Below are 26,891 nucleotides of genomic sequence, written 5' to 3' on the forward strand. Positions count from 1 at the left end.
TTCGACTCGCTAAGATTGTCACCCAGATAGAAAGACTATACCTACGCGTACGCCAAATATTACGATGTTTAAGAATAACAGAAAATAATTAAATGATTATTTAATAAGTTTGTCAACGTAATTACGTAAATGAGATACATAATAATATAATATATTTAGGTACACAGTCAAGTTACTTTTTTTTAATTAAAATTTTAATTTTAGGTTCTTGTAGATATCAAACCGCCAGGAACGTTAGTACACTTCGTGTTATCCTGCCAAGCCCCAATATGCCCCAACTTAAATGTTTCCGTAATGCACCGGTACGCATAGCCGGAGGGGAGCCGGATCCGCCGGAGCCGTCATATTTTGTCCTGAGTGGGAGCCGGAGCCGGAGCCGTATTGCCATTTTACTCAGAGCCGGAGCCGGAGCTGGAGCTGACTCAAATGTTCAAAGCTCTGCATCCCTGCTGCTAAGTCAATAATTCGTATAGTTAATTTGGTAAATGACCATACTGAACAATCTCGGTTTTTTTTCTCGGATTAAAAAACCTGGTAAAAGGCCATACTGAACAATCTCGGTTTCGAGATGTCCGCCCATCTGAGACCCGACGCACACAGCATGCAGAACCGGTTCTGAGTGAGGATCGACCGACAGATGGCAGTCGTGTCTGAACTGTAGATGGCAGGGAATTCGTAGTTAGTAGGCGGGGCTTCGCGAGCAGCCTGACGATAGCCGCCATCCGGGCTGATATTTCACTTAGCATTACGAGTGAACGGGAAGTGCCCTAAATATTGATCGGACATTGAAAAACCTTAGTAATAAAAATTAGGTCGGGGTCTGAAACGTCCATTGCCGAAGTTTCGTTCTTGAGAGGCAACGCCTTCAAAAGTTATTGCGAAAAAGTCGCGTCCCACGCGGTTTGACGTCCACAGTAACTCAGAGGGTAGGGTGACCACCGGCGGCAGCCCCGGATATCTTCCATGAAGCGGACCTCCGGTGGAGCGGTCGAGAGTCCAGATGAAAGAGGACACTGGACAGTGAACAGTGTACCGACTTTCTCCATACCACTCGTGAGTCGACACACGCTCAACAATCATCCAAACTTGAAACTCGTACTTCAAAACTCGACTATCCATAGCAGAGAGTACTTCAAGTTTGAGAGCTCGCATCCAACAAGTGTCCTTCCACTAGAGATCCATTGTCGTCAAAGAGGCGTGCCCGGACGCTGTCACTGTCGGCGGGGCAGATGAGACAGGCGGCACGCGCGACAGACGAGAGCGGTGGCCACGCCACGAGGGGCTGACAGGCTCGCCACCTCCTGCCAACGCCCGCTCACTCGAGCGTTACCTGAGGGCCGCCTTTTCCGTCCCACTCCTGGCACACAGGCTGACTCGTATGGGGGTCGCGTGGCTGGCGCAGGGCAAGAGTGACCACTGACCAGTAAAGCCACCTGACTACGTGGGGAGAGCAACTGCAGTGAGTCACGGGGGATGACGGGATCCGCCGCGGCCTCCGCCGCTGCGCGGGCGACTGACTGCCGAGTCGGATCATTAGTAAAACTGGGAGCCGCCGCATTCCCCGCGGACCTCCCAGCCACCCGTCGCGGAGCGCGCGGCGCCGACAACCAATGACCTGTCCCGCTGCGCTGGCGAGGCGCCTCACCCGGCTCCGGGAAACGACCGAAAATACGCCCCGGGGAGACAGCGGTCGTCCATCGCCGAGAGCCTCTGTCGCCCGAGCGGCGGGCAATCTTAAGTCACACCATCGGCAGACAGTATGTTACAGTCGAAAGGTCATACGCCATGTGTATCACTAATTGGGTGTTGTGTTTCCAAAACAGCCCTAAACGAGAAGGCAATGCTGGCTAATGAACAGCAGTCTCGGAGGCCAGGCGCGCTCCGACCGGCGCCCTCGAGTCGCCGAGCGCACACCTGCTGTAGGCCGTACTCACAATCAGTGGCCGTATCGGCGCCTCATTAGAGATAGTGCCGCTGCGACGCGACCAACGGGCTGACAGTCGCAGATAAACTAGCTGAGAATCGAGGATTAACTAGCTGAGAGAAGTGGTTCTAGAGACTAGGAATCGGGTGCCGCCTCGGCGCTGGAATCGTGTCGGTTTGAGTCGTCAACCGAACGCCGGTCGGATTCGGTTAGTACGGTGCCCTGCGCGGCCGTCATGGGCGCAGCCATCCGTGAGAGGTCACTTAGGGCCATCTTCAGGCCGTGAGGGTCAAAGAATTGAGGCATGGTGACACGGTGGTGACATAAGCCCGCACATAAACGCACCCAACGGTGTTAGCTGACACTGGACAGTTTTGTAGCAGCAGCACTGAAATGTGTTAGGTGACACTGATGACATTGTCTGGCGACAGTGAGCTAAGTACCGTCTGGTGACACTAACATGTGCCATAGTTGCCCGATGAGTGGTGGCGCTTGTCAATAAATATCGCACCCTAGCTTGACTGGACAGATACACTTTCGTTCGGCGTCACTGGATTACTCATTGCACAGCCCTGACACCATCACTTAGCAACAACGAACTTCAACCTCCCTCAGCAGTTCTGACGAACGTGTTCAGACACACAAACGTCAGTCAACTATCCGTCAACCACCCGACATCCATCCGTCACCTTCTGACAACCGCCCGACAACCATCCATCCCAGGGTATCATCCATCCACCCCTCACACCGCCGCCCGTCCACCGGTATGCGACGATCCCCCGTCGCTAAGCAATGTCCGTTGGGTCCGTTGGGCGGCGGCAAGAGTGGCATGTGCAGTGTTTATCATCGATCCTCCTACTGAGCTGATGTTTGTTACCGGCACGATCAGACTGGACACTAGCCGGCGTTGATGGATCACTAACCGGTGCAGTTAGATCAGCCACGGCCAGCTGACGCAAATGATGACGCGTCCGGGGCAAATGCAGCCTCTGCGAGCCGCAATAATGAACCCAGAGCGCCAAAATCCGGCCGTGATTGACCATCGAGAGGAGCCAAATTGAACGCGAATTGACTGATGCGTGGATTTGGTGATTAATGGTAAATGTCCGGTCGGCGACAAGACTGATTAAAAGCGAGCGATTTAGGGCTGTTTGCAAGCAATATTGGCACAGGTATTTGTAAAATATTTGTTAGGTCGTTATGTCGCCGTACATTATCCAAATAGGACAATTAAATTAGCAAGGTACAGCCCACCGCTTAAGTAATGTAGGGTTTTACCAATCTCAACGGTTGGCTTTGACTGGCGATTGTTTAATGCGGAGTGATCGAAAAGAAGATGTCAGTAGCTAAAGTTGCAGCTGCAAGGGTGACGATACATATAAGCTACATTCAAAGTTTCATTGTAGTCTGGTAAATCGTTCCTAAGCTTCAGAAGCAGAACATACCCATGACTGAAACCCCACATTACTTCTGCTGTGGACTGTACATGGGACAATTTATCATGCTTAGAACAATCATGGTTTAGTAAAAAGTGAATGCAATTTTGCTGCTAATAAGGGCACTGATGACTAGCTGGTTGCATGACTAAAAAAATCATCTTGATCTCGAAAATGTGATGTCACGCGACATAAAAGGATTTTGGAATAATTAAATATCTTTTAACTATCTTAACTAGGTACTTGAACTTACTATGAGCTTCATTAGCTATTATCATTCTAATTGAGACATACGCATGAGAAAAAAACATTTTTACATCCTTCCAGTGTCATCGACATTTTCATTATACGGAAAGCCCAAAGCGTAGGTGGCAACGGAAAACTACGTACTGACAACATATAAACAAGCCTAATAATCACACCTCCAAACGAGCTGATCATACGGAGCGACGGCGGCCCGTCTCACGGACAGACCTAATTGGCCCAAAAGCTGCCGTCAATTACACCCAGCTCCATGTAAACAGACGGCTTACACACGTGGTGGCATCTGATACTGGTGTCTGCAGCGTGTCAGCGGCAAAAGGAGCCGATTTAACCGGCCTGGGCCATGTGGGTGTCGACACTGGCGGTGACGAGCGTCGGAGGTTCGAGCTCGTGGGTCGAGAGGCGCCGTCATGACCAGCTGCAAGAGTAGCTACTAGCTAGTGAGTGGGAGATGGGGTGTGCGCTTACCTGAATGTATGGAGGCAGTGTGGAGGGTACTGTGCTGCCCAGGAAAGACTGCATGAACTCCCAGACCATCTCCCAGCAGAGGGCGGGCACCACGCAGGCCAGGTAACACACCTGAGGGTGATGGGCGGGCGTTAGATAACGAGATGGTGACTGAATGATGATGACGAAATGTGTGTTTAATGGAAGGCAAGTCAGACTGGAAGGCAAGACACAGCGGAAGACATGTGCGACAGAGCGGTCTTGGCAGTTCAGATCACTTCCCATAAGAGCACACACGGAAGATCGTACCGTATGGTTGAATTCGCTGGCGTCGCACGCAGCCCATAAAATAAAATATAAAAAGTAGACGCGACGTTTGTCTCAATAACATCTACACCTACATTGCTACTTCACCAGCATTTATCCAACCTTCCCCTCCCAAACATTTCCCTTCTCGCTCACTCCCCTCCCCCACACCCACACCATCCTCATGTTTCACACATCCATCCACCCTCACCTCCACTAGTATGCCCTTGAAGCTGCCGGACATGGTAACACTACCCAGCTTGACCACGAAGTCGCCCATCTCGTATCGATTTCCCTTGGACTCGATACGCGTCTGCTTCTTGTTGGATGTGTATAGGACGGCCATCTTGGGCAGCAGCGCGTCCAGCAGGGTGTCTGCCACCAGCACCGGCTGCTTGGCGCCGCCCTCGAGGATGGCGAACACGCTGGCTGGTTCCTCCGTGTTGTGTAGCACGTTCAGGACTCGCTGAGAGTTGCCCGGCACTGCAACACAGGGAGGAAGGCGTCAGGAGGGTAGCATAGGCGGCGGAACGGGGGGGGGGGGCACCGGGGCACCGTGCCCCCCCTTGAATTCTGCAAGGGGGGCACCAATAGCAAGGTGCCCCCCCTTAAATTTGATGTATTAGTACCAGGGGCGGATTCGGGAAAACTCCAAAAGGAAGGTCATGAATCGAAGTGGTGCCCCTACCTATACCCAAAATTAAAACCTCAACGGATTTCGGCCACTCAATTTTGGTGGTGCCCTATTTTCAGTTTTTATATTTTCTTTATTTTTGGTTAGTCATGTGATGACTGGTGCCCCTGCTAGGCCGCTGGTGCCCCTGGAAATACTGTGGAACCTAACTACTCTGCCCCCTGACAAGCCTACGGTGGGCCCTGACATGACTTAGGTGCCCATGGGCCCTGACAGGCCCGTGGTGCCCCTGACAGGCCTGTGGTGTCCTTGCTAGGCCTGTGGTGTCCCTGGGCCGTGGCAGGTCTGTGGTGCCCCTGGCGAGCCTGTGGTGCCCCTGTTAGAACGCAGGTGCCCTTGACAGGTTTGTGGTGCCCCTGGCAATCCTAAAGTGCCAACGACAGGCTTGTGGTGCCCTTGACAGGCCCATGGTGCCCTTGCGAGGCCGGTGGTTCCCCTGCGAAGCCGATAGTGCCCCTGGCAGGCCTCTGGTGTCCCTGGCAGGTCTGTGGTGCCCCTGGAAGACCTGTAGTGCTTTTGCTAGGCCGATGGTGCTCCTGACAGGCCTGTGATGCCACTGACAGGCCCGTGGTGCCCCTGCTAGGCCTGTGGTACCCCTGGCGGGCCTGTGGTGCCCCTGTCGGCTGTCAGGCCTGTGGTGCTCCTGGCAGGCATGTGGTGACCCCAGGCCCTAAGTCATGACCCATGTGACCTCCCCCCTGGGATTCGCCAATGATTAGTACCTACTGCGATGGCTTCTTGGGAATTTGATACATGTAGGATAAATGGAATTTATCAAACGACAATAAGGAAGAGACAAACACATAGGTACTTGAGGATCAGCTAAAAGTTAACCACACATACGGGGGTGAACTGCCATTTTCGTTTAGTAAAAAAAAAAATAAAAAAAAATCATCGTGTCAGGGCTGTGACGAAAAATAAGTGGCCTTAATTCGATGAGAAAACAGGATTTGGGGGTACCCTAGGTTAGGCTCCTCGAGCTGGTGCCCCCCCTTGTCTCAAATCGTTCCGCCGCCTATGGAGGGTAGTGTGAGGTTGAGGGTGAGGGCGAGTGAGGGTGGATGAAGCAGGGAGGTTTTTGGAGTGTAAAAAAGAGCGTTAAAGAATGTGTGAGGGGGCTTAATGATAGGGGCGATGGGTGTTACTGCAGACTCGACGCAAGCATTCTGTGGTAAGGAGTAAGGACACTACGTAGTCGAATGCAGCCAGAGGGAGGAAGAGAAGAGGATGACAGTGCTAAAAAGAAAATACTGACCTAAAACAAACATAACGATGACTACGGGATATGACCTCTGCGGACCAATTATACATAAATAGTTTGCCTTGTATGGTGCATGGATGGAAATTTTCATTCGATTATTCATTCTAGCGTTTAACCTCAATATCTCAGCCCCGCTTGGAGCCGACGGTGCGCTGACATGGTAGGGGCCGAAACACTAGACAGACTCTGAGACAATCCATATCGTATCGACTTAGACACTAGGCAGACTTGAATAAAGTTGTAGCTACCAGCCGGATCCATTGCGACAGATCTGTTCCAGGCCAAACCGGATCGAATCGATACAGGATAAAATTGCGAATAAATAAACAGCGGAGGAAACAGAGACCATTCAGAGATTGTGGGAGCGGGCAGGACTGCTGGTAGAACTCTAAGCTAAGTAACCAGAAAGCGGAGCATCGCTTTGTGCTCAGCTACTGCCAAAGATACTGCACAGTGCACGGCTTACAGTCAGCTTCACTGTCAGTCAGTTTTAGCAACAGCTTAGAGTCAGCTTCACAGTCAGTCAGTGTTAGCAAATACCTAAACCGTTTGTTTGCCACAGTTCAAAGCCGCACGCGGTAGAGATTCGGTGCGATACCAACGGATGTCTATTCAGCATCACGCACCATCGGCCGAAAAAATCGGCTCGCTGCGGTCTCAAAAGGCCAAAATAGTGACCGCTCTGCACTGCGACCTTGGCTCCACAATGTGCTAGAGTCGAGAGCGGCGTGTTTCGCCGCGAGGTTGGCGCCGCGGGTTCGTTTACGGCGCTGGGATCAAGGCGGCGAGGTCCGGCCGGTTGTCTCGGCGCCGTCATCCCCGGCCGACCCTGCACCCGTGAGCGGCTCCAGACGCCCTGTTTTGCGAGCAGGTCGGCCCGAGCTGCGTTTAAACAAATATCTGTGCCCGGCAATAATACCAATTATGAGCGTTTGACGTCAAATACCGCTTCCGGTTGGCAAGGCCCAGTGCTGATTAGAAAACCGCTGAGATGCACCAGCAACAGAGAAAAGGATTAAATTGGTAGATTGCATCAGGCAGACCGGTTTCGGGCAGTTTATTTAAAGCGAGATCTGGCATTCATGACCAGCCGATTCGGAGAAGGGCAGACGTTCAGAATGGCTAATTGCAATAATGGCATTGACAGCAACACGACACACCGTTCCTTACATCCCATTCAAGGAAAACGTGGGCCTCGTGATCATGATCGATAAAAACATACGCTGAGCTTTTCAACCACCGTTCACATAATAATTGTGAGCCACCTGGATTGCCACAAGAGTTGACAACAGTCTTCAAGTGCAAACACGAATTCCGACTGACGGTACATACACCCAAACATGCTAATCAAACGGAATTATTTCAGCATCTCATCGCTGAAATCAAGTATAGGTAGGGAAATTACCATTTCAAGCAATGATGGGTACCTACCATTCTGACTGTAAAAAGTAAGCACCGAATTCAAGTAGGATATCATCCTCCGTTGTTTTGTACTAATAAATTCTTCCTAATGCTGTTGTAGTGTGTACGTATGCCTACCAAACACTACATCCGCTGTAACACAGACCACAATCAACGCTCCAGTCGCAATATAAACCATCCCACACACAATGCTAAGGGTCATGGCCGTAGCGTTCGACGACCATGATCAGTGACGAAGTGACAGTGATCAGTGACTCCAGAATCAGAACAAAGGAGCATTGTCACTTCTGGCCACCGGTTAACAGCTCTGCGATTGCTATCGAAGCTGTTGGCTGATATCTGCCACGTTTACATTTGAGGACGACGGCTGGACGTACCAGATGGGTGAGCCACCACATTGGGAGGGGACGCGCCGCCAAAACGCTGCTCACAGACCAACGTGCAGCCCCGGGCTACAGTGATCGATCGATCGCCGGATGCTTCAAATTCAATGAATAACAAAATGGATACGCATGGCTGAGTTACTTCTAAAGAAGATTAGTGCTTTGAAACAAAAACATTAATAAAGTCAGCTTATACTTATACGTACAGCTCATAAAATAGTAATGAAAATCCATGGCCAGTCAGTAAAATATGTCTGATTTGCATAGAGTCATGATTCCATCACCCGGAAGTCGTGGCCAGTTGGCTGTGTTCTTGGACACATTGGGACTGCAAGACAAATTGTTAGGGCACTGACATGTAAACGTTTTAGCAGCTTAGGAATTAGGAAATAAGAACTATGGTGGCTATGATTCGTAAGATGTTTTTGCCACTCTTCAGCTTATCTTTCCTATCAAATTAGGATAGTATGACTGAATCACTCTAAAATTTACAGAAACAAGAGAGCTTTAACAAACAGCGTCGCCGTTCCCTCCTGTTTTGTGTTACCCTAATCCAAAAAGGCCATTGACACGGTATGTACTTCAACACGTGCTCCACGAATGTCCATTATCTGTCGCTTAAAAACACCGATAGTCTCCAAACATATCATGAGCAGACACAGCTAGCTAAAGGGCTTGTGGCTATAAGTAAGAGCTCGACGCCGGTGGGCGAACAGTAGCAGCCAAAGCCCTCCAATCCCGAAAACTGGTTTCCCGCCGCGAATACATATTCGGTCCATGTCGTCAGCATGCAGACATGCTGAAAATGTGCACATTTACGTATCCTAGCCCGAGGCAGCAGTTGCGCCATCGCTTCATGGAACATGTTGACAATCCGCTTGTATCAGAGCCCGAGTTCATACCCTGTCATTCTATCCCAGCTGGACCGGAGCACTACATCACGGTAAATATGCGGCGAGCAACGCCCTGTTGATAAGAAAAAAATAAACGGACGCAGAAATGCGGACAAGGTAAAAATGCTTGCGTCTCTTAAATAGTACCGCTTTTATGGCTCAAGTCGGTGCTTTTGTATGCGCCAAAGAATTCATCTTTTTACTAGCAAAGCAAAAACTGGCCAAAAACTCCATATAAAACCGCCGCCAGATCACACCAGACAGCTAAAAGACCGGCACGAATTGTTCGCGAGTAAGCATCTCAATTGTGAAGAGCCGCGAGTTCCTTTCATCGCCAAACACCATCAGCGTTACGGCACCTAGGAAAAACCTCCCGAGAACACAGGGTTTCTTTGTAAGCCGCCAATCCGGCGGAAAACTGCGCGCAAGGCCATTGGGCGGCTTTGTCCGAGCACGTGCCGTCAAAACAGGGTGACAAAAACGGCCGATCGCCTAAAGCCGGCCCGATGAAGCGGTATCACGCAGGCCGTCCCCAAACACCGGGCGTTTGAGGACGACAGAGAGTGGGTGGACACTGGACAGTGGACACCGTGCTGTTGGGACTACCGCAGCTCACGGTGACGTCACACCGGCTGGACGTGACGTTACAGCAATGAGACGTGACGTCCGGGCGGTATATGTAAATAGAATTGCCATCGCGACATCTTGTAGTGAGCCAGTGGATGGATATGCTCTCGCAAGTCGCATTTTTACTGTGATTATAAAATCAGTCACAAGAATAAATTAAGCACTTTCGATTTCTCCAAGCGACTATCCAAATTTCCCTTCACCAGCCAGTAAACAGTAAAACGGCCAACAATGGAAAGGAGCTTTCTCAAGTCTCTCAAAGGTCCCGGTATCTCTCAAAGGTCCTCGTCCTTGCTGCGTAACCCAGTTGGCGCTGCGACAGAATCAATCGTCCCTGCTGCGTGCGGTAATCTATGGCCCCGAGGCGCGTTCATCCCAGCCGCCTCTCAATGAGATTGTGCAGGGGGGGGGACGGACGGGGAGCGGGGGGGGGGGTGAGAAATGGGTGGAGATGGGCTAACAGAGAGTGATGTCGCACCCCGAGGGCGTGAGATTTGGAGGAAAATGAGAGGCTTTGGCCAAGGCCGATGGGCAAGACAGATAGGAGAGAGATAATAGCTAGATGGATGTTAACCCACGAGCCGCTGGGGGGGGGCATAAAGTTGCCCCCCCTTTACGTTTTGTGAAATATCTCCGAAACCTGTATTTGTATTTGTATTTGTATTTACATTTAAGAGCGATCCACATACAAAGTGCGTGGCGATTACCTGATGATGAGTTACCTGATGAGCTACGAACGTGAAACTTGGCATAGCTTCAAATGAATACCTAGGCAATGTTTGAGGAAAGTTTGGTGGTTGTAGCACCTAAGATGACGTCACAGTGACGTCATAAAGTTTTGCCGTTTTCTGATATGGACCGTTTCTGATGACGCTGAGCATGAAACTCAACTGTAAATGAACTAGACAGCACCTGCTGTCATCCTAAAACATCTAACTACACTTCCATCTAGTTTCTGACCAATAATTGACCGTTTATATTCGGTCCCATATATCTGATGTATCGTGAGGAATATGAGAGTCGCAAATCTATAATTTCACTTCTGACGTCACTGTGACGTCACTTCAAATGGGATCGACACCAAATTTGGACACAACCTCGGCTAGGTATTCAGAAAGATGTGTGCAAAGTTTCGCTTCTCTATCTCTTCGCGTTGCGACGATATCGTCGCAGAAGTAAAGGGGGGCAACTATATGCCCCCCCCCCCCCCCAGCGGCCGGCGGGTGGCGCGGAGGCCCAGCGGCCGCCGGGTTAATGGACGAATAAAAGACAATATCTGGAACTATCTGGTGACCAGAGGAACAAGCCATAGGCGGCGGAACGGGGAGGGCACCGTGCCCCCCTTTGATTTTGACATTTTAACATTAGCCCTATGGGCGTTGCACGGAAAGAATGGGACCAAAAGTCGGCAGTGCCCCCTCCCCCCTTAATTGAGGGTGTTCCACCGCTACTGGTCACTGGAACAAGCCAAAACATATTAACCCTCGCCCGTATAGTTAGAGGGGGGGGGGTCGAACGGACCCCCCCATGGTTTTTCGCGAATAACTCGCGTAAAAAGCGGCCGATCGCGACGAAACTTTCAGTACCCTCGCGTTCATCAATTTCACATCTACCCTGAAAATTTCATGACCCTGACCCAAATGACCTTTGACCTGTGACCTACTTTTTGAGACCATGTTTGGCTGGAATCGCGATTCGGCGTATGCCGGCTCGCATTAGCCGCGCGTTTGCAGTCTTTTCGTGGTTCAAGCGTTCAAGCATGTGATATGATGTTGCCCCCATGCAGTAGGGTGGGTATCAAGGTCACCTGAAGGTCAGGTCAGGTCACTGACCTTTGATGACCTCGGTTCACTTTTTCGAGTTTTACATGTTTCTAGGCCAGTTTTTGGAGCTGAATTCGAATTTAGCAACCATATGAACATTTACGAAGTGGTTTTGGTGCCTTCGTAACATGTTACGAAGCTGTCAGAGGCGGTTGCCACCTACTACGAATACCCTTACTGGACCTGACCCAACCTGGCCTAAATACATGAAGACATCATCTGTGATCAAAACTAACATGATATTCGTGATCAGCACCCCGAAAAACCCCATAGCAGCCACACCTTACGACGTTCTAGCAGGTCCCGAATTTCCCGCCTTTGGGGTCATTGACCTGACCTGCAAGGTCAACCAATGACCTAGGACCTTAAAATTGGGTATCATCGGCTTCCTCTCGTCACGGGCAACACGCTCGTTTTTCGCGAAGTTCTAGCTCGATCAGGGGCGAAACGGCAAGGGGGGGGGGTCCAACGGACCCCCCCCCCCTTATATGTTCGCGGCTGGAAAAACACCAATACGGGCGAGGGTTAAACAGCAAGACCTCAATCATCTAGTTTGCACTGTGCATATTCACCTCCTAATACCAACCACACTCCTCCAAAAACAGTACCCATAACGACTGGTCTATGGTGGTAACATTTTAGGCATGGAACATCTTGTCAGACGAAAACCAGCAGGTGCTGCCATCATTCTACACGGTGGAAAAGTTGTATGATTCGCGGATGAAGTATGCGTTACATAAGAACGTAGGACAAAAGTACGTACGCAAATATTCGTGCGCAAAAATACGTAGGCGATTAAGTATGGAAGGACAAAAATATGCATCGCTTGTATTTCAGTTGAGACAAGTATAATAACACAGAACAAAAATGATAGTTCCGTGTTGTTTTGTTTCGTGTATACCAATACGTATCGCTAAAAAAGTATCACCAGACGTGACCTAGCCTAGCTTGACCTAGCTCCGAACAAGCCTAACTAACCTAACCTAGTCCGACCAAACATAACCCAATCGAACCCACCCTAACCCAGCCTAAGGTATGAACTGCGCATGGACAAAAGTACAGGTTGTATACGTCTTTTGTCCATGCGCAGTTCATACCTTACGCGCATAAGCGATATGTATTTTTTCCTATGCTCTTTTGCTGATACACGCCTGCCACACGTACTTTTGAGATACATATGTACTTTTGGCCGCAGCAAAAACTAGATTTTATGCATGGAACATTCAGTGGGACGAAGACCATCAGGTGCTGCCATCTACCACTCTGTCTCTGCTGCCCGCCACCAGTTGTCGCTAGAAATTACGAAAGCCGTAGACTTCCGTTACCGAAACCCCTATGTCCTAACCACTCCAAAGCGAAGCATTCCAGAGAGAATATCCTCTAGCAGGCCACAGCTACCGTACGCACTTCTACACAGTACACATGCAGGCTGTACTTACACAGCGACGGCGCGGAGAAGTAGGTCTCGCAGTCGACCACAAACTGGCCCGAGACGCGCGCGCCCAGCGCCGTGATCCTCTTGTGGAGCACATCCAGCGTCTGGGGCCCCGTGAGACCCTCGATCAGGGGAAACGTCTGCAGCCTGTGGATGAACGGATGGATGCGTTAGCGATCCATAAGCTGAGGCATTACCAAATACCATGGCATAGAGCCTTACATGCTTCTTTTATGCCTGTGGATAAAGTGGGCCTACTGAGATGGATGGTTATTGGTTAATACTGCACATTTTGACAAGTGGTATGTGAAAGGTTGGTTCTGGCAGTGCCAAAATGAGGTGAATGAAAATTCTATTTATGAATGTTTTTATCAGCTCCTGTCGTCATTTGTACATCCTTGAATCTGGGATATGATAAAACAGTCACTCTTTTCTTGATTTCTTGCATCTATACCACGTTCCTGTGATAGCAAAAAAAAATCCATTGCTTTGAATTTTAAACAGCGAGCAAACATACCAGAATTGACTGTCTGCCAGGACTGCCAGGACTGCTGGTAGAACTCTAAGCTAAGTTTGCACTTTGCAGTCTCTTTTGGCACAAGATACAGTTCTGAATCATAATTATGGGCGAGAGACAGCAATTTCATAAGCTACCACACAAAGGTATTTTACAAGCAGTCAGTACCATAGACATATTCAATGTAAATATTTTGGGAATGGTATATTGTGTTGGCTAATGATCTCCTTAACTGAGAGCATGAGAGCTGAATTTAACCCTCGCACCGACGGAGGGGGGCGGATATCCGCCCCCCCCCCCCCCTGAGGTTTTTCGCGAATAGCGGGAAAACCGCGGCGCGTAGCGCCGCGAAATTTGGTATGACTATAACCTCATCAATTTTACACATGGTGTGCAAGTTTGAACCTCCTACCTTTTAAGGTCAGGTCACCAGGTCACTTTGAATGACCCAACCTCAAGTCACTTTTTTGCAACTTTGTCACCGTGCCAGAGCTACAGTAGATGTCGGAGGCCTTTGAAAGTCGCAGGATATTATTAGGTCATTAGTAGCTACAATTTGTATATCTCGGAATTTTGATATCGGTGACCTAAGGTCAGGTCGATTTCGCGACCTCCCCATTATAAGTCAATGGGGGAAAAATCAACTCCCTGTTTTTACCACTAAAACGGGTCGGAATGGCCCCATATACCATACATGACTTCATATACGATCAACCTTCACTACCTTGAGGTCTGTTTTGCTGTTGGGCAGCTGTGAGGTCATGTGACGTCATCAAAGGTCACCAAAGGTTTTTGGCCAATAACTCCGTACAGGAACAAGATACAGACGCGTGGATGGTCTCATTGTGTTCAGCTCGTCAAGACGCATCGAATGATATACATGATGACCTCGAGGTCACGTGACCTGAGGTCAACCTTTGACCTTGACCTTTCGAGGTCAACATATATATCATTCGATGCGGATTGACGAGAGGATCACGATGATGCCCTTAGTTTGTTCCTATATTGACTAATTCGAAAGTTATTCGAGAAAAACTATCTCTGTATCTAGTGCCGCCATTTTGACTTTTTCGACCCCTTTGACGTCATCTTTGACCTGACCTGAAAATGACCTTAGTAAAAATTGTAGATCTTGGCCGTGCGTATCCGATGCCGTTTACCGCTTGTCGCTATCTTGCTTCGTTCTCGAGATCTCAGGGGGGGGGGCGGTCATCCGCCCCCCCTGTCGGTGCGAAGTTGGCGCAGACCCCAGTCGGTGCGCGGGTTAAGCTTTTGGAAATAATATGTTACCAAATACCAAGGTGGTGAATGATGAGAATACGAGATAAACCTTGAGGCCACAGCAACGTGACAGTATTTAAATGAGACAAAGCAAAAGTTGAGAAGCCTATGTGGTGTTCCGTTCCATGCTATTATATCAGTAGGCGGAACTATGGTCAAGCGTACCCATTTTCGGGAACGCATTTTCGTTCCCATGTTTGGGAACGATAAACCCAAATATGGGAACGCCATGTAGGCATTATTTAAAACAAGAAAAAGAACTGTTAAATGACGTCCAAAAAATATAAAACGATCGTGAACCGCCTGATAGTTGTCTCAATATTGTTGGGAAAGAGTTTGATATTGTAAGGCCCATCGTAGTTTCAAATCGTTCCCCTATTTCTAAAGCAGTCCATCACCCGGGCCGCGAGCCCAAATTTGGGAACGCTGTCGTACACTGGCGCTGCAAGCGTTCCTTATTATGGGAACGGCGTACCCAAAATTGGGAACGATTTCACCGACGCCTTTCAGGGGCTCTTTTCATTAACAAGCATCACGTCCAACGCCGCAAATTATTGTTAACGCAACAATCATCAGATGACCTTTCCGGCAAGACCGTTGCATGTTTCGCCCGGTCTTCTGCGCTTTTATTCCCGTCGATCTCGCAGCGGGCACGCCCCCCTCTGCAGGATTACGTAATCCACAACGCTCAGCGATGTTCAACAAGGTCTTCCATACCTATATCCACCGTCCGCGCCGAGGGTGGAGACATGTCAAGCACCTGTCTGCTAATCACCGAGAGTTGACGAGCACAAGAAGTATCCAAAAATGGGAACGCTGAATATGTTACACCCTCAAAACACCTAGTCCCAATGAAAATCTAGTTTTTTCCTTTCTTAATGAGTGTAAGTGGCAAAAGGCCTGGTAGGATGGGCACGACGTATGATCGAAATCAGCATAAAAATTATAAATAAGCCACACAGAGCGACCTATATCAGAGAAATTCCCCCAACCGATCATGCTTAGAAACGCCGAAGACAAAAACCACGCTCATGACACTGCTTATAAAACAACGCTAAACAGCTAGCATCCAAATAAAATATGTCTTTCAGGGCTGATAAAATACAGCTGAATGATTTTAAACCACTGAAACTGAGTTTACAACAGTAGTTCGGTAAAATCACTGACGTTCCACGCGGTCGATCGCCCCGACACCAAATGTCAACAATATTACCTCGGGACTGTCCGCGTGTTCGCTTGCATATGTCATCATCTGGTGTCGCTAGAATGAAACTTCATAACCAGGCGAAAATTATTATACTTGACCTCAAAATGTAAAAAATGCTTCATTTTCCTTAAACTTGCATGTTAAATGTCGTATAACCCATATTTCCACCATTCTGTCATTTTTAAAAAATCATTAAAAATATCATTCCACGGTCAATTTCCTTGTTCCACGGTCAGATTAAAGATAACTTTATGGAGATTTAGTAGATACTTAAATCAGCGTGCACTTTTTTGAGACGTGATGCACTTTTGAGTTTTAGTGGGCGAACGGCCGAAAAATTGCCTTCCGTTCTCATAAATGGGAACGCCCGTTCCCATATTTGGGAACTCCGTTCCCAAAAATGGGAACGTTCCTATATTTGGGTACTCATGACCATAGTTCCGCCTACTGATATCCATCTTGTACCAATAATCGCATGAGCAACAACAGAAAACATGTTTGACTTTCACAATAGCACTTCCCTTAAATACTAGCAAACTCTAGAAAAACATCATTATGATATAATTAAATTAGAGCACAGACAATAAAACCATTTAGCTCACATGGATACAAAATATTAAGAATTCCCTCCCCATAGTGATAGAGAAAATTGAAAAAGAAAGGAACATTAACACCACTCGATGCTATACGATGCTAAGTAATGTATAAACGTAAAAATACTTACGTGGAAAATCCCATTATGATTATACACTCAAAAACTATAGTTTCGAATAAGATAGCATTAATTCAGAAACGCTCCAGAACGATTTCAGAAACGCTTTCAATTCAAATTTGCGACTTTTCATCTCAATCTTGCTTTTCATCCTGCATCAGTCGAAAATATATGACCGGCATTAGAGTGTTCAGCTGTAAACGTTGTTGACCGCTTATGCCAATCTTCATTCCAGTTGCTGCCTTACGATCTGTAAGTGAGCACAAAAATCTTGGCTGCTGAACAGATTATTTCATAGCAGGTGCGCCACATCTGTACAGCTAGTCAGACACCATATTTAGAGAGATTGCTACCATATATTCAAATAAAACCTCCGCTGTTTCAAAGCTCCCATTCAAACGTTAATCTTTTCGATTTCGACATTTTTTTCACAAACGGCAAGCGCATTACTCGTGGACTAAAGTTATATTCAACATCGTGACAAAGCATTTGATGGCCTTTTCCAAGCTCTTTCGTTTCTGACTGACGACTGTCGACGAATAGTCGACGCACGAGCTGCGAGCGAGGAGTTCACTAGAAAGGTTCCTAAACGCTTCTGGCCTATATCCCATTCCCTTACTTCGTAAACAAGTTAGAGTTCATGTCCTAAAATTTGTTCGTTTATCTTCTGTCGTCAAGAAAGACGTCGACAGATTAGGCACCACCGTACCTAAAGGTTTTGACCTAAAAAAATCACGCTGAAAATTCGACCTGAGATCACGACCTGAAGGAAAAGGCTATGTATGCTGCACAATCGATGCGTGCTGCTGATGTCACGAATGCACGGCCCCTTCGCTCGGCTACGTATTCATCGAAAGTTTGTTAAAGAAAGCTGCTGGTGACCTCTTTTGACCTAACATGACCTTTTGAGTGACCGCTAACCGTCTGCTCTGTACCACTACCCACTAACCATTATATAGGTATAGGAATAGCTGGGATTGGAAAGATGTCAAATTAACCCATTTATGCCCAGGAATATTGACCATCATGAAAATCGATGAAATCAAGATATGTTACGCTTCTACCAGGGCCTTGCATGGAATCGAAAATAATTTTTGCCGGCAGCAAAAGTTTTTCGAGAAAAACGTAAAAAACGTGCGTTGCGAAATCGCAACGAAGGGCACACCGGGCGCCATCAGCGTTGCGAAAACGCAACGACGGGCACATCAGACGGACATAAAGTACACTAAACCGCCGTATATGCTAGTTTGTTTTAACATATATTTCACCAACCGTTGAAAAATATTGCTTGAGAATGCGGAACCCACATCCCTCATGCTTTATTACCCGCCTAAGAGCCTCAATGAGGGAGCATAACTTAAGGGTTCGCGAACGGGGAGATGGCAACAAACGGTCATTATCAACAACAATTGTCCATTTAAAGTACCTAGTGGTCGGCACGTACCCTGGGCGGTGCTTTCTTTTTGGAAGTTAGACAGAGCCATTAGCCCATTAGGGTAGAGTGGGGCAAAGCGCCCAGGGCGGGTCAAACGCCCACCCCTCTTTTTTATGAAGTGCTCGACTTTTCGAAGAATTCTCGATAGCCATTTTCAAGAACGAGCAGGAATCTACTTTTGCCCCCTTTTTCGGTTCTACAAGTGGGTTGTTCTGGACGTAAGATAAAGATTAGTTTATTTCAGACAATTTTTAGATATTACATGTTGTCGCGACCGGGGGGTACTGTGCGTTTGTTGCCTAGCAACGAAATTGTTGTCATATTTTTGTGCTTAGAAAATTAAGGAAAAGGGGGCTTTTTGGATGAGAAACTGATTGAAACGGGGTCATTATTATAGCTCATTCTGAAACAGTGAAAGTAAATATGCAAAGCCAAGGACGATGCATTCACTGATTAACAAGTGTCAAAGTGACATTCAAGAAGGGTTTATCTTGATGTTTCAACTTATTTCTTAGTTTATTTTCTCTCGTTAGCCGCAATGTGCGACTTTTGGAACGGTGTTTTTCACTTCGATCAAGGAGCGAAGTGGATCAAGCCTGTACCAAAATAAACATTGATTTCGAAAAAAAAAAAAAAAAACATTGATTTCGAAAGTGCATTTGCGGCATTAAGTTTCATATTTTTTAACGGCTAACGGTGACAGTTCCAAAAATGTTTGCAAAACTCTAAGATGAACTGCACAGCATAAGTTTAAGAGAAGCTGCTCAGATATAAAGTAGCATGATGCAAACCAATGTAGCGTCTGAATTCAAGTTATCAACTTTGATTAAGATACACTGATTTATTTGCACCAATCATGTCAGCATCTGATTTCAAAAGGAAGCGTGGGAGGATGCTGTCAAATCTCACCAGAGTAAGAAGACGAGCCCTAGTAATGATTGAAAATAGAGGCTCTAGGACGCAGCTGGTCGACATGCTTAAGGAGCTGGACGCTGCACTTGAGTCTTTAGAAGAAGTGAACGAAGAGCTCAAAGAAGCAATAGCAGAAGATGAAGCACTTGTTCAAGAAGCGGTCGATTACATGAAGGTTGCAGAGCAGCAACACGACGAAGCATATCAATGCATACGAGAATATTTGAAATCCAGACAAGGTGAAACACCATCTATAGTGTCGGGCTCAATTCAGTCTCACCAGTCCAGCAGCTCGTTAGCTGCTCGAAGCGCTGACATTGCTTTTCAAGTGAAAGAAAAGGAACGTAAGCTTCTGGAGCGGCGACACCTGAGAGAAAGGGAAGAACAAGAGTTGCGAAGAAAAAATGAGCTTCAAGCCGCTAAAGATGCCGAAGAGTTAGCCAGGCTAGAAGCGCGCCTTACCGCAGCTGCTGAGAGTGAGCTCAGCTGGGACCGCAGAAAGGATTTTGATGGTGAGGCATCCGCAGTTGAAGAGCAAGGAGCTCAAACCGAAGGCGATTCCCCAGCTGAAAAGGAGTCTGAAGATGACAGCCCTGAAGTGCATGTGCCTATTCTGCCGTCCAGCGCCCGTCCTGTGCCAACGCAATCTGAATCTCTGTTCGCAAGAAGTCTCCCAAGAATCACGCTGCCAAACTTCAGTGGTAGTCCGGGAGAGTGGCCAAGATGGTTCGCGCTCTTCCGAACATTGGTGCACGATCAAGCAACCTTAAACTCCACTGAAAAAATGGCGCATCTACAAAACGCAGTAACGGGTCCGGCGCAGCAGCTGATCAGTGGGATGCTCTACGAAGGGACTCTCTATGAAGAAGCGCTGCACGCGCTAGAAAACCGCTTTGGCAGACAAGAGGACATTGTGCAGGCGAAAATGAAGGCTATCTTTGCATGCCCGTCGCCAGCAGATCTAGATCTGCAAGGATTGGAACGGTTTCACTCAGCTGTTCACTCTGCCGTAACAGTTCTTCAGAACCTGAAGTACGAAGGAGACCTTCAAAGCACAGAAAACCTGCGTAGAATAGTGGAGAAGTTGCCGCAAGAAATGAAGCGCGTTTGGAGCGCACACGTCGTTGAAATGGAGCCGGCCCGAGCTACATTGATCAACTTCGACCAGTGGCTCACAAAACAAGTGAGGATCTCTCAGAAGCTCACTGCCGTGACAATTCAAGACACTGATCAAGTCAAAAAACGCGCCTGGCAGTCCAGACCAGCAACTGGAGCACAACATCAAAAGACAAAAGAAAAGACACTGGCGACACTGGCTACAAACACTACAGCCTCACTCGATTCTGACACTTGTGTGTGTTGCAGCGGGAAGCATCATTTGAAGGACTGCGAAGCATTCAGAGCGCGAGACGCCAATGGCCGAGCTGAGCTAGTGTTCAGCTCAGGAATGTGCTTCATCTGCTTAAAGAAAGGCCACATGAGCAGAAATTGTGTCTTTTCTAAGAAGTGTGGAATAGACGGGTGCAGGATGAAACACCACAAGATGCTGCACGGCAGTCACCGTGTAAGGCCTCACGGTGGTGACCAGAGAGTCATAGCCGCAGTAACGGGAAACCGACCAGCAGAGGGAATGACGCTTCTCCAGATAGTTCCCGTTCGAGTGCACGGCCAAGATGGAAGATTTAGAGACACGCTGGCCCTGCTAGATCCAGGATCTCAGACCAGCTTATGCTCGGAAGCAATCATCAGAGATGTGAAGATTTCAGGCGAAGCGCAGTCGCTATGCATCGAAAATGTTGAAGGACGAGGAAGTACCAAGAGGTCTGAAAGGGTCCAGCTGACTCTGAGTCCTTTGTGCGAAGGTCAAGATGTTGACCGCAAGATCCTTGTTCCTGAAGCGTTCTCTGTGCCGCGAGTAAACGTCCGAGCACAGCACATTCCTAAACGATTGAAAGATGACTGGAAGCATCTACAAGGCATAAACATACCTGACTGCTCACAGGGAACAGTGGAGGTGCTTCTAGGCGCTAATGTCCTTGAAGCCGTTCTTCAACGCGAAGCCAAAGTTGGACGAGCAGGAGAACCGGTGGCGGTGCGCACGGCATTTGGCTGGACGTTGACCGGCACGATCGCTGGTTTCGTCCCACCTCAAACCAGAGAGGTGATGTTCATCCACCGTGCGGACACAGAAGACAGGCATCTCGGAGAGTGTGTCGAAGAGTGGTGGAAGACTGATTCATTTGGCACGAAAGTTGAGCTCAAAGGGGAAGCTTCAGCAGAAGACCTGCGGGCATTGCGTCTCCTAGATACATCAGTGAAGAAATGCGGAGACCGATACGAAGCAGGACTTCTTTGGAAAGGCAAAGATCAGAGAATGCCTGACAACAGAGCATCAGCCATGAGAAGACTTCAGAGCCTTGAGAAAGGCTTGTTACGTAACCCGGAAAAGGCTAAGGCGTATGAAGCCGAGCTCCAAGCTTATGTTGAAGCGGGGCACGCACGCAAGCTGTCTCAAGAAGAAGCCGATCAGCGTTTGAAAAAGCGCTGGCTTCTACCACATCACGCGGTAGTAAACCCCAATAAACCCAAGCTGAGGGTAGTCTTTGATGCTGCAGCGACACACCTGGGAGTGTCCCTGAACAGTGAGCTGATGAAGGGACCGGACATGCTGCAGAATCTGGTTGGAATTTTGCTCCGCTTCAGAGAGGAACAGACTGCCATGGTAGCAGACATCAAGAAGATGTTCCACCAGATCAGGATTCGCCAGGAAGACCAGCCAGCATTAAGTTTCTGGTGGCGAAACCTTGACACCACACGACAGCCTGATATGTACCAAATGCAAGTAGCAATATTTGGCGCGAAGTGCAGCCCAGCGATCGCAAATTTTGTACTACAGAGAGCGGCAGAAGACGGCTGCACTGGCACAGAAGAGTCCACAGCAGCCAAGAAAGCGGTTCAGACCAGCTTTTACATGGATGACTTCGTCAAGTCAGAATGTTCCAGTGAAGCTGCACTCAATATGAAAAGAGAAGTCTCCAGCATCCTCGCCAAAGGAGGGTTTTGCCTCACGAAGTGGATGAGCAATGAGGAGAGGGTGCTGGCTGAAGTCCCGGTTGATGAAAGAGCTGTCTTGAAGATAGACTCGTCGGGCAAGTCGTACTGCAGCGTTTTAGGATGCAAATGGACCCCGCAGGACGACTACCTGGCCGTCAAGTGTAGCGTAGTCGCGGTGCCGCCGACGAAGAGAGGAATCCTGAAGCAAGTCGCGTCTATGTTTGATCCTTTAGGGATCGTGGCGCCCTACACACTAGTGGCGAAGAAACTGATCCAGAGTCTCTGGGAAAGAAAGCTAGGCTGGGATGAAGGAATCACAGGAGAAACCCTACATATCTGGAGACGCTGGCAAGAAGAGCTTCAGCATGTTGAGGACGCATGTGTTCCACGGTGGTATGGCGCGCCGGAACAAGAAGTTGACGCTCAGTACGAGCTGCACATGTTCAGCGACGCCTCCGAATTAGCGTTCGGTACCGTAGCATACATCAGAGTATTGTCCAGCGGCTACTATCACAGTCGCTTTGTGATGGCTCGCACTAGGCTCGCACCTCTGCGACAGCTGTCGATAGTCCGACTTGAGCTGCAAGGTGCCGTCATGTCAACAAGAGTAGCCAGTCTTATCAAAAGGGAAATGAACTACAACTTCAAGCGAATCGTCTTCTGGACAGACAGTCAAGTGGTGCTGCAGTTTTTGAAGAACGAAAGTCGGCGATACCACACATTTGTGGCGAATCGTGTATCTGAGATTCACGACACGACAAGCCCAGATCAGTGGCGCTTCGTGCCAGGCTCAGAAAATCCGGCAGATCTCTGCTCAAGAGGAAAGTCTCTGTCAGAGTTGAAAAACCAGCAAGAGTGGTGGCTAGGCCCAGCGTTTCTAGAAAGCAAAGAAGAGCACTGGCCACCACAAGAAGACGTAGGAGACATCAGTCCAGACTGTGTAGAAGTCAAGAGGTCAGCAGCCATCTGTGCGACAAGTCATGCTAGTTCACCAAAAGAAGAGATCACTTCTCTACTGTCCCAGCTCATAGACCCGGCGCGGTTCTCTTCATGGACTCGTTACAGACGCATTGTCGCATGGATAAGGCGATTCATCAGCAACGTGAAGAGCAAGGTTGCTGGCACAGAAGTCATTGATGGTCCACTACGCAGCGCAGAAATTGATGCGGCTGAAATCAGCATAATAAAGGACGATCAAGAAACCTGCATGAAACAAGCTAGTCTCGACCACCTGTCTCCATTCCGAGATCAACACGGCCTCATGAGAGTTGGTGGGCGCCTGAGCAAGACTTCGTTAGACGAGTACACGAAACACCCCGTCATTCTTGACGCCAAGAGTGAGATCACCAGACTGGTCATTGTCGATGCACATCAGCGAGTCATGCATTGGGGATTGGAAAGAACACTTTGTGAGCTGAGATCGAAGTACTGGGTGCAACGGATGCGGTCAGCTGTGAAGAAGCACCTGTGGAAGTGTGCATTCTGCCGTAACCGCCGCGCCTCGCCTCAGCCACCCAGGATGGCAGACTTGCCAGAGGCCCGTCTAGACATGAGACGTCCGTTCAGCACAGTCGGACTCGACTTTTTCGGACCTCTGACGGTGAAGAAGTTTCGAAAGACAGAAAAGAGATATGTGCTGCTGATCACATGTCTCGCCACTCGGGCCATCCATTTGGAGCTAGCTGCTTTGATGGACACCAGTAGCTTCATCATGGCACTGCGCCGCTTTATCGCACGAAGAGGTAGACCTCGAACTATCTACTCGGACAATGGCACTAATCTAGTCGGAGGCGAAAGAGAACTGCGAGAAGCCATCGAACATTGGAATCAGGCACAGATATCCGATGCTTTGAGTCAGAGAAACATCCAGTGGGTGTTCATCCCGCCAGCCGCCCCGCATATGGGCGGTGCATGGGAGCGTCTGATCGCCTCGGTGAAGCGCTCCCTCAAAGTGGTTCTAGGAAACAAATGCGTCTCGGAGGACGTTCTTCAGACGACCCTAGCGGAGGTCGAATTCATGATCAACGGCCGTCCTCTGACCTACATTAGCAGTGATCCTCAAGACCCCGAACCTCTTACGCCCAACCACTTCTTGTTGGGCTCATCTGATGGAAGAGAAGGACTACCGCCAGGGGTATTCAATGATGCTGATGCTGATGTTGTTGGACGGAGGAGATGGCAACAAGTACAGATCCTCGCTGAACATCTGTGGAAAAGGTGGCTCAAGGAGTACCTTCCTACGCTGATAAACAGACAGAAATGGAAGACAGAGAAGAAGAATCTGCAGATAGACGACGTAGTTTTGGTCGTCAACAGTCAGAGTCCTAGAGGATACTGGGAATTGGGACGCATCACAAGAGTCTACCCAGGCTCTGACGGAGGAGTCAGATCAGCGGAAGTGAAGACAAAGAGTGGGACGTATGTTCGCCCGACAACGAAGTTGTGTCTCTTGGAGAGTCTCAACTAAGCCTCTAAATCGGAATCATCGGAGAATCCGTGCGACGGGGTGCACGGCCAACTGGCCCAATATGTGATGCTCATGTGAGACGAACCGTGAAAGTAATGTTGATCTTGATGGAGGGGGTACGTTCTGTGTTCGAAGACATTGATAATGATCCGCGTGGCTAGCACCCACATTTGTGACCTGCGTAAGGTCAACGCGAGCCGTGACAGAATCGGCATGGGCCGTTAGTGCTCAGAGCTGACACGGTGTGGTCGTTAAGTGCAGAGTGAAAGACACCGAGGGGTGTCAGGAACGTGTGGCCTGTATCGCGAGTGACATGTTTCGTGTTCCCCCTTGTGAACACTGGTGGGGGAGGATGTCGCGACCGGGGGGTACTGTGCGTTTGTTGCCTAGCAACGAAATTGTTGTCATATTTTTGTGCTTAGAAAATTAAGGAAAAGGGGGCTTTTTGGATGAGAAACTGATTGAAACGGGGTCATTATTATAGCTCATTCTGAAACAGTGAAAGTAAATATGCAAAGCCAAGGACGATGCATTCACTGATTAACAAGTGTCAAAGTGACATTCAAGAAGGGTTTATCTTGATGTTTCAACTTATTTCTTAGTTTATTTTCTCTCGTTAGCCGCAATGTGCGACTTTTGGAACGGTGTTTTTCACTTCGATCAAGGAGCGAAGTGGATCAAGCCTGTACCAAAATAAACATTGATTTCGAAAGTGCATTTGCGGCATTAAGTTTCATATTTTTTAACGGCTAACGGTGACACATGTTTTCATACTACTAAAACTTTGTCTGACAGAGATTAAAGTAGGCAATGAAATTTAGCTACGCAGAACCTGCGGATTTAAGCTACGTTTTGAGCATTTACTGGTTTGCAACACAATCGTCAAACGCTTAATTTTGGTGGACTTCGTTTTGAATGTGCTGTTGGGGTAATACGCCCACTTTGGTGTGGGGCAAAACGCCCATCATGGGCGTTTTACCCCAAATGGGAGTTATACAGTACGGGTATTTGCGAACATTTTTGGCTGAAAGTGAGTGTCGGGATACGTTTCTAATGCTCAGGATTCTTATGAAATATGCAATATGCTGGTTAGTATCGCCTGGAACAATTTATTCGCACGAACTAATCTCCGCTCCGGCGGCCGCTGGGCCTCCGCGCCACCCGCCGGCCGCTGGGGGGGGGCATATAGTTGCCCCCCCTTTACTTCCGCGGCGATATCGTCGCAACGCGAAGAGATAGAGAAGCGAAACTTTGCACACATCTTCCTGAATACCTAGCCGAGGTTGTGTCCAAATTTGGTGTCGATCCCATTTGAAATGACGTCACAGTGACGTCATAAGTCAAATTGTAGATTTGCGACTCTCAGTTTCCTCACGATACATCAGGTATATGGGACCGAATATAAAGGGCCGATTATTGGTTAAGAACTAGATGGAAGTGTTCTTAGATGTTTTAGGATGACAGCAGGTGCTGTCTAGTTCATTTACAGTTGAGTTTCATGCTCAGCGTCATCAGAAACGGTCCATATCGGAAAACGACAAAACTTTATGACGTCACTTTGACGTCATCTTAGATGCTACAACCACCAAACTTTCTTCAAACATTGCCTAGGTATTCATTTGAAGCTATGCCAAGTTTCACGTTCGTAGCTCATCAGGTTTCGGAGATATTCCACAAAACGTAAAGGGGGGGCAACTTTATGCCCCCCCCCCAGCGGCTCGTGGGTTAAGGCGGTGACAGCCCGTTGACTGAATGAGGAGTGGGGTGGTAACAACAGTGTTCAAGATGTGTTTGGTGGTGTAATCTATCGATTTAAAGTCAAACGAAATGAGAAATGATAAATACTGCATTCTTTTGTCAGAGTACCGAGCGTGTAATGAAACGTTCAGGACTGGGCGTTATGCCCCACTCATATGGGCGTTATGCCCCATGGGTGGGGCAAAACGCCCGATTTGTAGTCCTCTCAATTCGGATGGCATATCTCAAAAACCATGCATGCCACTTGTTTCTGATGTGTTATTCGAAGAAAGCCAAGGTAATGAGCTACCAGATCAGCTACCTAGTTGTCTTTCAAATTTGTAAGATAAAGAGATACTGGGGCTGGAAAGTTAGGGTGGGCGCTTTGCCCCACTCTACCCTACCCTCTCATATGAGAACCCCAAACTGAAAACAATTTAACCGAGGATTGGGAGTCAACCAGTGCCTCGCCTAAGCGCCTATCCGCAATACCATTGTTAACCACCCTCCTAGGAGTAAAGACAAATTCAAATGCAGGGTAGTCGTGCACACTCTTATCAAAAAATGAACCTATCCGGCTTTCACAAATTACCTGCGTAAGGCGTAGAGCGTCATAGCAACTCGGCTTAAAGTGTCTCCCAGGACCCATTTTAT

General features: G+C 48.4%; 2 protein-coding genes across 2 annotated transcripts in view; one reads left to right on the forward strand and one right to left on the reverse strand.

Annotated features, from left to right (window-relative positions):
* Nucleotides 1–16,810, reverse strand: part of LOC122368287 (mediator of RNA polymerase II transcription subunit 20-like) — a 29,852-nt gene extending 13,042 nt beyond the window's left edge. The window contains exons 1-4 of the mRNA XM_043342086.1: nucleotides 16,645–16,810; nucleotides 12,920–13,062; nucleotides 4,589–4,860; nucleotides 4,093–4,203 (exon numbers count right to left, since the gene is read on the reverse strand). Of these exons, the coding sequence (XP_043198021.1) occupies nucleotides 4,093–4,203; nucleotides 4,589–4,860; nucleotides 12,920–13,062; nucleotides 16,645–16,658 (540 nt within the window). The 5' untranslated portion in view covers nucleotides 16,659–16,810. The remainder of the gene's footprint in view (nucleotides 1–4,092; nucleotides 4,204–4,588; nucleotides 4,861–12,919; nucleotides 13,063–16,644) is intronic.
* A 1,958-nt stretch (nucleotides 16,811–18,768) lies between these two features.
* On the forward strand, nucleotides 18,769–25,104 carry LOC122368286. The gene has a single exon (XM_043342085.1). The coding sequence runs from the start codon at nucleotides 18,924–18,926 to the stop codon at nucleotides 24,498–24,500; it is 5,577 nt and encodes a 1,858-aa protein (XP_043198020.1). The 5' UTR covers nucleotides 18,769–18,923; the 3' UTR covers nucleotides 24,501–25,104.
* Nucleotides 25,105–26,891: the final 1,787 nt, after the last annotated feature.

This window comes from Amphibalanus amphitrite, unplaced genomic scaffold (assembly GCF_019059575.1).
Source record: "Amphibalanus amphitrite isolate SeventyFive unplaced genomic scaffold, NRLGWU_Aamphi_draft 000936F_arrow, whole genome shotgun sequence".
Lineage (NCBI taxonomy): Eukaryota > Metazoa > Arthropoda > Thecostraca > Balanomorpha > Balanidae > Amphibalanus > Amphibalanus amphitrite.